The sequence below is a fragment of the Caretta caretta genome, chromosome 13 (assembly GCF_965140235.1).
Source record: "Caretta caretta isolate rCarCar2 chromosome 13, rCarCar1.hap1, whole genome shotgun sequence".
Lineage (NCBI taxonomy): Eukaryota > Metazoa > Chordata > Testudines > Cheloniidae > Caretta > Caretta caretta.
In genome coordinates, this window is record NC_134218.1 from 19010099 (window position 1) to 19024069 (window position 13971).

The 13971-nt window shown below is 43.5% G+C and overlaps 1 protein-coding gene across 9 annotated transcripts in view; it reads right to left on the reverse strand.

Moving 5' to 3' along the window:
• Positions 1 to 4889: 4889 nt before the first annotated feature.
• The window catches only part of EYA2 (EYA transcriptional coactivator and phosphatase 2), a 156284-nt gene continuing 147202 nt past the window's right edge, over positions 4890 to 13971 (reverse strand). For all 9 annotated transcript variants that reach the window (XM_075118784.1, XM_048819518.2, XM_048819519.2 and 6 more), the window contains 2 exons: positions 12927 to 13027; positions 4890 to 5786 (listed from right to left, as the gene is read on the reverse strand). In XM_075118784.1, the coding sequence (XP_074974885.1) occupies positions 5706 to 5786; positions 12927 to 13027 (182 nt within the window). In that variant the 3' untranslated portion in view covers positions 4890 to 5705. The remainder of the gene's footprint in view (positions 5787 to 12926; positions 13028 to 13971) is intronic.

Below are 13971 nucleotides of genomic sequence, written 5' to 3' on the forward strand. Positions count from 1 at the left end.
AAAAATGGAAGTGGGAAAGAAAATAAAGGTGATGGAGGGGATGGTGTCACCAGTTGAGCAAAGGAGACAAGAAGGGGAATACAGTAAGAAACTGATACGTAAGCCAGGGTGGAGCTTTGTAGGGTCTTGAAGCTGAGAACTTAAAATTTGATGGACTGGCAAAAGGAAAAGCAGGGGAGATATTGGAAGAGTAATGACAATGGCTGTTTTGTGCTGAATTACACTGTAGCCAAAGGCAGTGTTTGCAAGGAGGAGGTGGGGAACCAGGCTTTTCTGCTTATGGTCCCTCTCCTCCACCCAACAGAAAAACTACCTGAAACTTGGCTCTTGGGGACCACATGGATTCCAGCCTGGCCTGGAGCCATGCTGAGCTGAGAATCCCCCTACAACTCTGGCACTTTTAGCTGCACTTTTATCATCCATAATTCTGAAGACAAGGTGCCACTTTACACTGGCGACAGTTTGGCCAGTTACTTTGCATTGTTGGGGGTAACAGATGTGCTCAGAGCTACTCTTACTGCTACTCTTACTCATTTTTCCAAAGAAAATATTAATAAATACCCAATGGGACAAGGTTTGGGGTTTTTTTACATTCATTTACACAAAATGCCCTAACATACACAATACACTTGTTATATAACTTAGCATCTTTGTTTTTAAATACTACTACTATTCATGTTTAGAGTCATGGCATGCAGGTAAACACCAGAGTAAACAATGGTAGAAAAGATATCTATGTCATTTATTACTGTAGTGAAAGTCTATGCACAATTATTGTAGTGAATCTTTTGCATGATGTCCCATGTGTCTGTTGAATACCTGAGGTGAAGACCAGTGCCCTATTGCAGTTAGTAGAAGTTTTGCCACTGACTTAAAGAATGAAATCCTGGTTCCACTGAAGTCTGTAGAATGTGGACATAAGAACAATTAAGTAAAGAAAGTCCCAGCAGCCAGAAAGGATATGGGGGTGAACGAGGCATAAATTATCAGCCAGAAAGGAAGGAAAGCACTAATAATACTTTGGCACTCATTTTTTGAAGCAGAAAGAATTAATCCAGCCCTAGCAATCTGCCTTTTAGGATGACAAGCTGTAACGTATCTGTCAAAAGTAATTTATTTTATTTTAATTACAGTGTTTCCCAAGTCTGTTACAGTCCTGCAGCACCTGTGCTGCTCTGGTAGGCAACAGATTCAGCAAAACACCTACAATAAATCAGCATTTACAACCTTCATCCCACCCAAACTATGTAACAGCTGAATGATTGTCCTTAATTGCAGTAGCATCATAATACAAGTTCGAACTGGATCACAGAGTTTTCTTCGCAAGACCTCTGAGAAGCTTAATGAGGCTTGAAGTAAGGGACCTACTACTCTGCATCACCCACAGTCATCATTTGCTTACAAACACTTATTTCTGTGTTAAAAATGCTTACAGCAGTGGCCCCCAAGCCCAACAGTAACAGTGTTGTGAGGATATAGCATGTTGGTCAATAGCTCTAGAAGACTGTAGTATATTCTTATAAAGTCTGCATCCAGTTTAAAATAAAGCTGACAGTAATGATCAGACATAATCGCAATTTGTGGATAAAAAAGTATTCATCAAGAACTTTTTTCATTGTTAAAAATATATTTTGGTACTTACGCAAATGCCTTGGCTCCTGAGTCTACGGAGAAAGTAACTTTTTGGAGGCATGAATCATAACCCACTGAAGTCCGTGGGAATTTCTCCATGGCCTTCCACAGGCTTTGGGTCAGGCCCTTTGTGCATGTATGTTTATTTGAAAGGAGCAAATTGACAGCTTATACAGCTAACTATTCCTGCTAGTTATATAACACATATGTTTAATAGCATGTTATCGCAATCTCAACTATAAATGGTGCTATCACTCCACTTAAATAACCCTGATAGGTGGTTTAAATGCCTGTGGCTTCTTTGAATTTAAAATATGGATATATATTGCTCACTTCTTGACTTCTGGGAGCGGGTTCCTCAGCCCTGCTGTTTTGCTGCAGTGGAAATGATTAAACTTCTTTGGGAGTTCCCATGACATAAGTGCACTGAGCTAGAGGAAGGGCGGCGGGGGTGGGGGGGTTAGTTTAGTAATTACTTAGCCTATTAGCCAAGATAATGGTTTAAGGCCCAGTTTGCAGCTGGCATAAATAAATGTATAACCCTGAAGTTAATGGAGTTTGCCTACTTACTCCAGCAGTCAAGTTGGCCCTATAGGCTTCATTTCATGACTGACACTTGAGAAGGGCTCTCCACTTCCCTTACAAGATATTTTAAACTTTGAAGGAGAAAGTAATTTTCAAGCTTGTGCTGTGGAGTGAAGGTCAATATAAAAGGATTATTTACTCAACAATAGATGGGAAGATACAAATTCTTCTAAATACAGTGCTACACAGTAAAATAGGAACACAGCCTGTGCCTAAATAATGGAACAAATGGTTTCTCTGGAAATGCAAGCCAGTGACTAAACAAGACACAGTTTAGTGCAGCTTGTTTTTCTCTATGTTTGGAAAGGTATTTTGCTCCCTGAAGTGTTAACAAGTAAGTGGCAACAGCGTTTGCTATATTCTGCAACTCTTATAGTCCTATTCAAGTTTTAAGAGGCCGGAATATAATCTACCATATAGGATAGCTATCTTTCACTGCCTCGGTTTTACTTAAGAGGATGGTTCAGAGGGAGGAGTGCTGACCCTCTGTAAGTGGAGAGGCTCTGATTATTAGCAGTCCTATATTAGTAATGTCATCAGTATGTCTGTTAGGCAAGGCTCGGTTTAATCACCCAGGGCTGAGAGGTGGCCTACATTACACTTGACTCAAGGGTCTTGGTCACCTCATAGCTGCCACTCACCTGGTTGCTAGTGTAGTTTAGAAAGGCTGCAACAATGTTTGAAAATATTTTTAAACATGACAATAAACAATAGTCTGGACTGTGCCTGGGGTATGGGTATTCCCAACTGCTAACCCAGGACTGATGTATATTTGCCTGTAGCCAGCTATTTGCAGAACAAAATGTTCCTAGATTCCCTCAGACAGGGAAGACTAAGGCCACGCTTTTTAGTGAAAAGAGGACACCTGTCACTCCGCGTCTGGAAGCTGGTGCATGCCAGGTCTGCAGTACATCATTGCTCTTGCTGGCATATGCCACTCAATGTTACTGGGGCATAGAAGAGATGGACACAGCCAACTAGGAGAGCAATGAATGACTATGGAGAGAGCATATGCAGCAATACACAGGGGAGAGTAAGGGTGTGTGTGTACACATATGAGAGAGACAAAGTCCTAGAACTCTGTTGGGGTGGGGAGTTGGGGGTGATGGAGGTTGCAGGGAAGGAAAACCACAAGCACATAAGTGAGCCTGAGAATGTCTGAACATGTTCAGAAAGCAGAGTCTCTTAACTCGCTTCAGAAAGAATGAGCTATTGGGTAAAATGAGACAGCCAATGCCTCTGAATTCCATGAGAAACAATTAGTTGATTGGCAAGTTCCTAAAAGCTGCAGCTTCGCTGTCTGTCAGTGGCCTACAATTCCCCAGAGTCACTGCCTTTTGAAGGTTTTACTCACACGTGTGTTTATCTCATGGGAACCTGTCTGTCAGTCAGACTTTCCCTCTGCCCCCAATTTCTCTGATTTCTTGTGCTAGTTTTGTGGTCAAATTTAATCTCTATTTATGCCAGCCAAACCTATTGCAGAAAGACTTTGCTTTGTCCTAGATTCCCTCTCTCAGCAGGCCATAAGGCTAGAGACTCCTCTGCTGGAGAACCACCCTTTGTTTTTGTTTTGTGCTGTGCCCAGACCCGAAACAGATTTTTTTCCCCCTCCTGCCTGCTGTAGGGGAGTGTGGATAACTTACTTTGCAGATGCTGAGTGGCTGATACTTTTAAACCAGATGCTGAGATTAAATTACTCTGTGGTCAATACTCCAGCTCACCCTGCAGGAAACTCTCTCGCTCAGAGCTGGCAATGGATCTTTATTTCCTGAACTGGCTGTTTTGAGATTCCCATCAAAGGCTTTATAGCCGTAGCTGTTGTATCTTTAAAACCTATTTAGCTTCACACCTGTGTGCAAACAGTAAATATGCAGCATTGGTACTGAGGCCAATACATTGTCACACTGTCTCTCTTTTGGGGAAATGCCCATTTAATATCTCCCATACCTCCTTCCTCTAAACCTTCCTCTGCTGTGAAATCTACATATTACTCCCATCTGGCATTGGGTAGGCAAGGGGCAAACCTTGACTTCTGTTGATCTGCTAAACTTTGTTTTATTGTTACTATCTCCTCCCAATCAGCATCCACCCAATTTGTCTGTTTTGTACACCAGTGGCGTCCTGTATGACATGTAGATTGTGGCCTCTCTGGGGTTGGGGTTGTTTTACTTGTCATATGTCTGTAGAGTGCCTGGCTCCATGAAGTCCTGATCCTTGACTGGGGTTTCAAGGTGCTACTGTAATAGAAATAAATAATAATAAAATCTGTATAGAGAATTAGAGATTTATCCAAGCCCAGGGAGCCAAAATGTTTGACATTGAGGGTTGCCAAGGCAGCTCAGCAGGAGCTTGTAGGCTGAATCTAATTTGCATATGCATTTATTTACATAAATATTTTTGTCAAAAATAAATGTGCCGAGCTGTAATATTTGCTTGCACTTTATCTTCCCTTGATAGATGAACAGATGTTGTTTGCTGGCCAAGTTCTTTGGCACTTAACATTCAGGTGATTGTCTTTGCTCCTCACACTGCCATCACAGGGAGCTCCCACAGACTTTAGTCTTTGCATCTCCAATTTAAGTTCTCCTAGTCCATCTCTAGCTCAGAGGGAAAGCAAGAATTCTACACATCTGCTAGGCCCAACAATGCATGGAGAGAAGAGAAGGCAGGTGTTCTATTTCCCCAAAATGTAAACGTAGTTTTATTTAATGCCTTTCATTCATCACAAGCTACTTCTCCCACCCACCGAAAAAAAGATGGCAGCATAAGGCACCATTTAGACACATGCACAGTCCACATACCATCTAGATCAGGTTTAAAAAACATAGCTATAATTCTTACCAACAGTCCCAAATGTCCTCAATACTAATGTACACAATATGATTGTCCACAGAGTTTATCGTGGAGAAAAGAACTATTAAATTAGAATTGTAGGACCCTCTGCCCTCCCCCCAAAAAGAAGATAAAAACAGATACAGAGCTTAATACCAGAGTAATAGGATTAGTTCATAAATTAAAAAAATACAAAAACCCCCAACTATTTCACTCTTATTTTCAGAAAGTCCCACATAATGTAATGAAGAGTCCAGTGAGCATGCCCAAAATTCCATACTGTGTCCTTTCCCCCCCTTTCAAAGCAAGAAAACTGACAAGTAGACCCAGGACTTCTAGTCTTTTGTGTGCTTCAAAGATATTCACATGGCAATAAAACAGTCAAGAGTCCAGTATCAGCTCTAAGAATCCATTTTAGCCATAAAACTGCAGGATCCCCACTGGGTGATTTGAAGGTTTTTCCCTCCATCCAATGGAAGAAGGATGTGATACATTGCTTTCCTGATGCAGATTCTTAAAGGCTTCCATACAATGGGTTCCCCTTGAAGAAAGATTACTGCAATTGTTGTAGGATCAGTTATATAAAATACCAAAGAATACGTTGAGCTGATGTCTCTCTGAGTGAAGCTTGCCCAGCGCTGAGGCATTGGGGTCTGCTACAAGTACTCAAGTTCCAGGGCGTGCCTGAGAGCCTCCAGGTCAGCATGACAGGAGATTCTCCAGAATGGCATGTTGTGCTGGAATGAAACCAAAATATATTTTTTAAACACAAGGATCAAAAGATCTTTCATAGTTTGCACCCTGAACAATGGAACGTTACACCCTTAGCCGTGAACTCACAATATTGCTACAGAGATAAAGGATCATCTTAGAAATTAAAAGAGGGGGGTTTGGTGTCCCCTCTGCAGTTATGTGTGTGTGCGTCTGTAGAGACTAAAAAACATTGCAAAGTGCTGGAAATTGCAGAAACTTCCTGAGTTTATGAGGCACTTTCACATGCTGTCCTGCTTTGGAGGAAACAAGTGGAGCAGGGCAAGTCTCTGGATGCCTGCAAAGATTTTGTATTGTTATACACGAAAAACTTTACTTCCCATTTTCCCATTGGGTTTAGTGTGAATGTTTCTAGAATACTAATGTTCTTCGAAACAAAATCTTGCTGCTCCTTCCTGATGCCTAAAATCTATTGCAATAGGTGCCTTAGCAACATGACAGACAAGTGCTATGAGATTCTGCACCCACTCTGCAATCCTTTCCTATAACACATGCTCCAGGCCATGAAAACTACCTTTGAGTTGCCACCTCCCCATAGACTAGGAAGTTATGCAATAAAACGAAGTTGTTTACATAATCAAAAGCATGAACCATAAAGCAGTTGGTTTTATAACAATTACAGTTCACTCTGCAGGAAAGACAAACCCCACAGCAATCCGTAGGTACATAGGAATTGCCATAATAGATCAGGCCGGGGTCCATCTAACCCACTACCAGCTGTTTTAGAGGAAGATGCAAGAAACCTTGCACCAGGCAGTTATAGGATAACCTCTTGGCATATACCAATGAAGTGCTCCTCGTGGCCCAGGACCCAGGAGACCTGGCATAGGTGGAGACTTGCCAAGCCATCTATTCAGCAGCCTCCTCCACCCCAAGTCAACTGGGTCAAGAGCTCTGGCCTGATGGTTGGGGAGAGGTGCCAGACTGGCTTCCTCCCACTCGCGCACCAGATCATCCAATGGAGGTACGGGTCCACTGTTCTATCTTGATGTGTACCTGTCTGCCACTGATCCCTTCTCACTAGAGAATTGGATCGATCTGGAGGCCAGGGTGTCTGACCAGCTGTGGAGATGGACAGGGCTGCTCTGGTGCCTTTTCCTTTGAAGGAGACTCCAGTGCTTGTAGTTTGGCATGGAGCGTGCTCACATACATCTTCCTCCACTACCTCTGAGGGTGTCAAAATAACCAGCAGCAATTCTCTCTCTTCACCTGAGAGGTCTCCCTCCCGACCTCTCTGAGCTGCCAGTCTTTTACCAGGTCCTCCTCAGGTCCTGGAAGCTATTCTCAGCAGCCAGGTCTGCAGCGCACACTGAGGGGGAAGATTTCCTAACAGACCCCTGCTATACAACCCACACCTTCGTGTGCAGGTAGTAGAGTCTCAGTGCACCAAAGAATGGTCCTGGCTGAGGACACCAGAATCTGAGACCTCCTGGACTACAGTAAAGAGGACTCTGCAGCGCTTGGCTAGCACATGGGGTTGCCCACTCTGCATGTCCCCCCTAGTGTGCTCCAGAAGGAGCAGGCAGCCTTGCCCCCAGCTTCTCTCACCTTTCTCAAGCGAGTCTTGCAGGAAGGTACTCCCTGCCCACCCCTGGCCCTCTGGAGCTCATCATTGGCCTCTGCCCCACAAACCTCTCCAGTCCCCCCCCAACACAAACCACCTGAGTTGGCTGAATGACATCTACTGGGCCTGTCTCCAAACTGCACCGAGAAAACACCTGTACACACTTGTACTTCATACCATCTACTTCCTCACCCTGACATCCTGCCCCAACTCCAACCAGTGGAGACCTGCTGTTCCACGGCCTACCAGAGGTATTAGTTGGTGGCTCCTTCATGGAGCTGTGAGCAGGGCCTTGGAGCTGGTGCAGTTCATGGAATCTCCCAGCACCTGCCCTTTCTGCAAAGAGAGGAAGACCCTGGCACATGTCTATGTAACATGTCTCGAGTTGTAGCTCCTATTCTAGAACTGCCTTCTGAGGTTCTGGCTGCACTTCGCTCTCCCCCCTCCTCATTTATGCACACCCCATTCATGGCCCCATGAAGTCATGAGACCACCTCCTCCTGGCACTGGCTAAGATGGCCATCCATCACACCAGGAGGAGGAAGCTGGATGGGGGTTGCTCTGCAACTGTGAGGCCTATTTCTGATCCCTTGTTATGTCATGCCTCTGAGTGGAGGTCTTCTGGGTGGTATCCACTGACTCTTTAGACACTTTTGAGGCGCAGTGGGTGCTGTCGGGGGATTCTTGGCTTGGTGTGCCCTTCCGGTGCCCTGCTTTTTTAACCTTTGACTCTCACTCCGTTCCTGTTTTTTCATTTATTTGTCGTCTGGGTTCAGTGGTTGAAGGGGCAAACTTTAGTTCTGGGCAGGCTTAGGCCTGCCCATCCCACTACCCGTAATAGGTACAGGATAACCCATCCCCAAGGAAGCTTCCTCCTGACTCCCATTTGTCAGAGGTTGGCTTATGCCCTAAAGCATGAAAATCTGAATCCTTTTCCAAACCCCTTGATTATTTTTTAGTATTTACTATTATTACTCTAAATATGTTTGTTCTCCATACAATTATCTAAGTCCTCGCTGGTCCTTCTCTATTGAAATATCCCATTTAAAAATACAGTAGAACCTCAGAGTTATGAACTGACCAGTCAACCACACACCTCATTTGGAACCAGAAGTACACAATCAGGAAGCAGCAGAGACAAAAACATTAAAAGAAGGCAAATACGGTACAGTACACTACTGTGTTAAAAGTAAACTACTAAAAAAATAAAGGGAAAAGCAGCATTTTTTTTCTGCATAGTACAGTTTCAAAGCTGCATGAAGTCAATGTTCAGCTGTAAACTTTTGAAAGAACACTCATAACGTTTTGTTCAGAATTACAATATTTCCGAGTTACGAACAATCTCCATTCGCAAGGTCTTCGTAATTCTGAGGTTCTACTGGATTCAGCTAAAATGATGTGACCTTCTTGCAGTCACCTTATTTTATTATGTCTCATTTAAAATAATGGAAACTATGCTTATGCTCTTTTGAAAGCCAGATTTATGTTTCCAAAAGAAAAAAATGCCAACTATTTGTGGGTGCCAGTAAACAAGTGATGTTCAAACACCAGGTGGGTCTGGTTAATATTCTGATAACTCTGTAGGTACAGTTTTGACAGTTGCGACCTGTGTTTAGTATTCTCTGTAGTTTTTATGGTCACTTCAGTTGTAAGGGGTGAATCTCAGAAGATCTGGAAGTTACATTCAGATCTTTATCCAAACTTCTTTGATTTGCTCTGTGTGGCTGAAGGTTTGAGTCGGTCCTTTTCTTAGCCAAACCAGTTCACTCATCCTAAGTTTGTACCAAAGACTGAGGCCTGGTCTACATGCACATTTTGTATAATGTGGTGTATACTGGTTTAATGGGCATACTGATATAATGATGTCAGTTAATGCCAAAATAGTGATACCGCTACAGTCCCCAGCTTGGGTTATAGAAGTATGAGCCTGCCTTAACTGGTTTAGCTTACTCCCCTTCCCATATAGGAATAAGTTTAACTGTGTCACTAAGGGGATTGGACCACTTTAACTGCACCCATACAGATAAAGCGGTCCAACTTGTGTGTCTAGCTAAAGCCTTAATCTGGTTTCTTAACATTACACATTCTCATTTCCCAAGCAGACAAAATAGTTGAAGGAAGAGGATCCTTCCTAGGGCTACTACCTGCTTAGGACACTGTAGTGAAACCAGATGTTCATTTTACATGGTGTCTATTTACACTCCTCTCTACTTAAATACAGTTCAAGCTCCTCTCTGCTATGTTGCCTATCAGTAAAAAAAAAAATCTTCCCTTGATGCTATTTATCACTTTGTTTGTTCACTACACACAGCAAGCAAACACAGGGGCATCTGAAGTGACTACAATGCATTGCTCTGCAATTTCACTTTATAGGGGAAAAGTTATTTCCTCTCCCCCTCCCTCAGACCCCTGGTGGATATAAAATCCCTTCCACTTAAATTATCTACCTTCCTTTCTTTAAAAAGAGGAAAGCTTGGACACTCAGCCACACCTGCTGTTCAGCTCTTGCAGATTTATCATTTGTGGATAGGTGAAGAAAAATGACTCACTAAAACTGAGATATTATCAGTGCTGCCAGCAAAACAGTGAAAGGCTCTCTGCCCGCCCCGTTTTTTGTATAAAGTCAGGTGTGTAGCTAGCAGCCCTGACTAATGATTGTCATCAATCAAAGGCTGTGACAGCTCCAGCAAAGAATGTGTTCTCCTAATGGGAGAGTTGATTAAACTAGGAGACACTAGCAAGAGGCCTCTTGAAACCCTGCCTGTAGAAGGCTGCTGAACCTTCCTGCTGCTTCATACTCCCATGGAGCCTGGCAGCCTTTGATGCAGTCATGTGCACTGACCCACTACCTTTGAAGTCTAGTGCAGGGCTGTCAAAAGGGCAGGCTATTATCACTTCACTTTCAGTCCATGCATTTTGGGTTCTTCGTGGAGGGATTCTTAACCCTTAAGGAACCAGCTAAACACCTGGAATCTGGCTAATTTCCAGAGTTTTTTTTGTTGGTGACAGGAATTGATGTGCCATGGTGGAAAAGGTTTTCTGGCTGCTTCAAGGCAGGACTGGGTTGAGACCCTGGGGACAGAGCAAGTGCTGACCCACCTTGTACCTGCTGGGATCCCCTCCTCCCTGAGCCTGTGCTTCCAATGTGAACAGCCTCGCCTGGCTGCTGCTTCCTGCCTCCTCATTCAGCCTAGGAACCAGCCAGGGAAAGTTGGGTTACATAGGATGGTCATGCATGGAGCACAAGAGTCTTAGATGGAGCTGCAGGGGGAAGCAGGAAGACACCCTGAAAAAGACGTGATCTAATGGTGTTTCTGGCCATGTTGAAACCAAAACAGTGGCATTTTTCCCATCACGTTTCTACCCCACAGAAAGTTCAGGACACCTCCTGACTCAGGGGTTCTTCTCTGAACTGTTCAGGGACTCCAACCTCCACTAACAGCCAGAAACCCTCAGAGGCAGTAATCCAAAGATTTGCAGTTTGATTTCCCTTGTCTGTCAACAGCTCCACCATCCTCACCCAAACTCACACAGCCTTAGTGAGTGGCATCCATGACTCTTCCCCCCGTGCCTGAAGTTTCTGACTATGCCCTGCCATATTTTCTTATTTATCTTAGTTTTTTTCTACTGTGAAAGTCACTGTAGTATCCTCAGCCTCACCTCCAAATCTATCCTTCCTCATCACCATAAACCTGGCCTAGCCCTTGATCTTCTCATGGTATGCTATTGTTAGCTCTTCTCTCTGGCATCCCCACTTCTCCTCTCTCCGTCTTCCAGTCCACACAAAATGCAGTCACCAGGATGATCTTTCCTTCTCACTACTCTGATAATATCCACAGCAGCTGTTAGGCATGAATCATACAGGCAGTCTACACAGGGCACTGTAAGGGCACCTCTGGCTCAGCTGTCCTCCCACCCTGCATTGCCTGGGAGCGGCACCAGTATGGCTGCAGCCCCTTCCTGGGTGCCCACCACCCTGCATCAGTAGCACATGAGAGCTACAGTACAAGCACAGCTCCAATTCAGCTGCCTCCCCTTCACCACAGCTTTTCCGAAGGGGGAGACGTATGTCTCTTTAAGGGCACGCTCCATCCCCAAAGACATACTGTACCAGCAGCCAGGGCTCAGAGCCACTGCACCACCCCAGCAGCAGCACCACCACCATTCATGACTGTCTTCACTGCCATGATGAGAAGGGCATTTCCTAATAGGCTGGAAAGCCCACAAGAGCCCATGCTGAATGCCGTATTTCAACAGTTTGGCATCTGGTGCCAGTGGAAAGCAAGAAAGAGAGACATACAAATATTTTAAAAGTGAAGAATCAAAATGTTTTGAACTTCAATTAAAAAACAGATCAGTTTTGGATTCAGTTAGAAATCTGGGCAAAAGTCTAGATTGCATCTTACTGTATCTGAAATGTTCTGCTGATCCCTAACTGGAAGTCTCATCTGGTACCTAAAATCAGGTTGTGGCTTGCTTGGACTTTCCCAGTCAGCTGGCATGTGATGCAACAAACACTGGCTCTGCAGTTCTCTTCAGGATGCCAGTGACAAAGGGCCGTGTCTGTCCAATGAGTATGTAATACTCTCAGGATTCTGGTTTCAGAGTAATAGCCGTGTTAGTCTGTATTCGCAAAAAGAAAAGGAGTACTTGTGGCACCTTAGAGACTAACCAATTTATTTGAGCATGAGCTTTCGTGAGTTACAGCTCACTTCATCGGATGCATACTGTGGAAACTGCAGAAGACATTATATACACAGAGACCATGAAACAATACCTCCTCCCACCCCACTGTCCTGCTGGTAATAGCTTATCTAAAGTGATCATCAAGTTGGGCCACACACACACACAAACTCACTCTCCTGCTGGCAATAGCTCATCCAAACTGACCACTCTCCTTACAATGTGCATGATAATCAAGGTGGGCCATTTCCAGCATAAATCCAATTCTGGGTTCATTATCCCTGATTATGTGACTTTCAGATCCTTCCGTTTTTGTTTTATTTGCATTTGATGTGCCTCCCAGTTTTTTGTTTGTTTTGGTTTTTTGCTTAAAATTAATCAAATGGCTCTATAAAATCATTAATGAAAGAAAAACAGCCACTCACTATTAGTCTCCTTGTTATTGACTGTGATAAATCACTCCTGAGAAATTCTGCTGGAGTTTGGAAATTATAAGAGTGTGGCATATAGATCAGAAACTCCAGAATTCACCATGCTTGCTTCAGCTGATATCACACAAGCGGGGTTTGTTTCTTGTCATGTGTCTAATGCCATCTTTATTAATCAGGAACTGTTCCTGGAACATGTAATAGAAACTAGCAGTGCTTGAGACCACCTGAAAGGCTGCAATGGTTGCCAGGGCTATGGAAGTGGGATTTGCAGTAGGAAATTGCTCAGGATGCTGTGAGGATTTGCAAACGGGGGAAAGAGCCTAGCTGTAAACAACGTGGAGGGGAAGAAGTTTCATTTAATGCTTAGTTAAATAAAGAGCCATTGAACTGAAAACTCGAAGAACCCGGAATTGTACATACAACTGTACCTTTTTTGCTCCCTGTTCCTCTTCAACACCATCTCCTATTACAACATACACGGCTTTCCTTCCAAACCTCTGCATTATCCGTTCAAAACAGCTCTCTTTCCCTGAGCAACAAAAAAGAAAACGTGTTAGTTATCTAAGAGAACTGGGCAGTCGGGCTTTGAGGGCTGGGACAGGGCCTGATTTAATTTGTTTCTTTGTATTTGTAATCTGGTTCTCAAATTAAGATTTAGGCAACATTCTCTGAGTTGCCATTACACAAGTTGCAGCACCTTCTTTACCCACCTAGTGTTGCCAGCTCCCTTGTGTTTACAACAAGTCTTGTGATTTTTGGTGTATTTCTTAAAGCCCCTGCTGCTGGAGACATGCAATTCTCTGAGAATCTCAGGGCTTGTCTATACAGTGAGGTTATGTGCACTACGGGGGGGGTGATTTCTAAAGTGCACTAACATGTTTTGCATTAATTGGTTTGTACAGACCATGCTGGTGTGCACTAAAGGTTCCATAGTGCACATTAATATATCTGTACTATGTTAAAGTGCACTAGGGAATCTTTAGTGCGCACCAGCAGAGTGTACACAAACCAATTAATGCACAACATGTTAGTCCACTTTAGAAATCACACCCCTGCCTCCCTGTAGTGCACATTACCCCACCATGAAGACAAGTCCTCAGCTTTAATTTTAAAAATAAAGTTTCTAGTGCTCATGGTTGCAGAGAAAAGCTTGAAAATCTGAACCAAAAAGGCTCAAACATTAGACTGCAAATAAAAATAACCCAACATTTATCATTTTTAAGTCTCTTGATTTTTAAACCAATTTAGTGTTTTGTGAATACTTGGTGTTGGCAACATGGCAAACATGCTTTAGGGTTTAAGTCCAACAACCTAGGACAACTGTGAGCTATCCAGTAGGGCTGGCCAAAAAATTTCCACCTAAACTTTCTACTACACAGAATTTTTCATGAAAAATATCTGCTTTCTGCAGAAACATTTCAATTTTTGTCAAAAAGTATTCACCCGAAAAACTTTCAGCTTTTGATCATAATT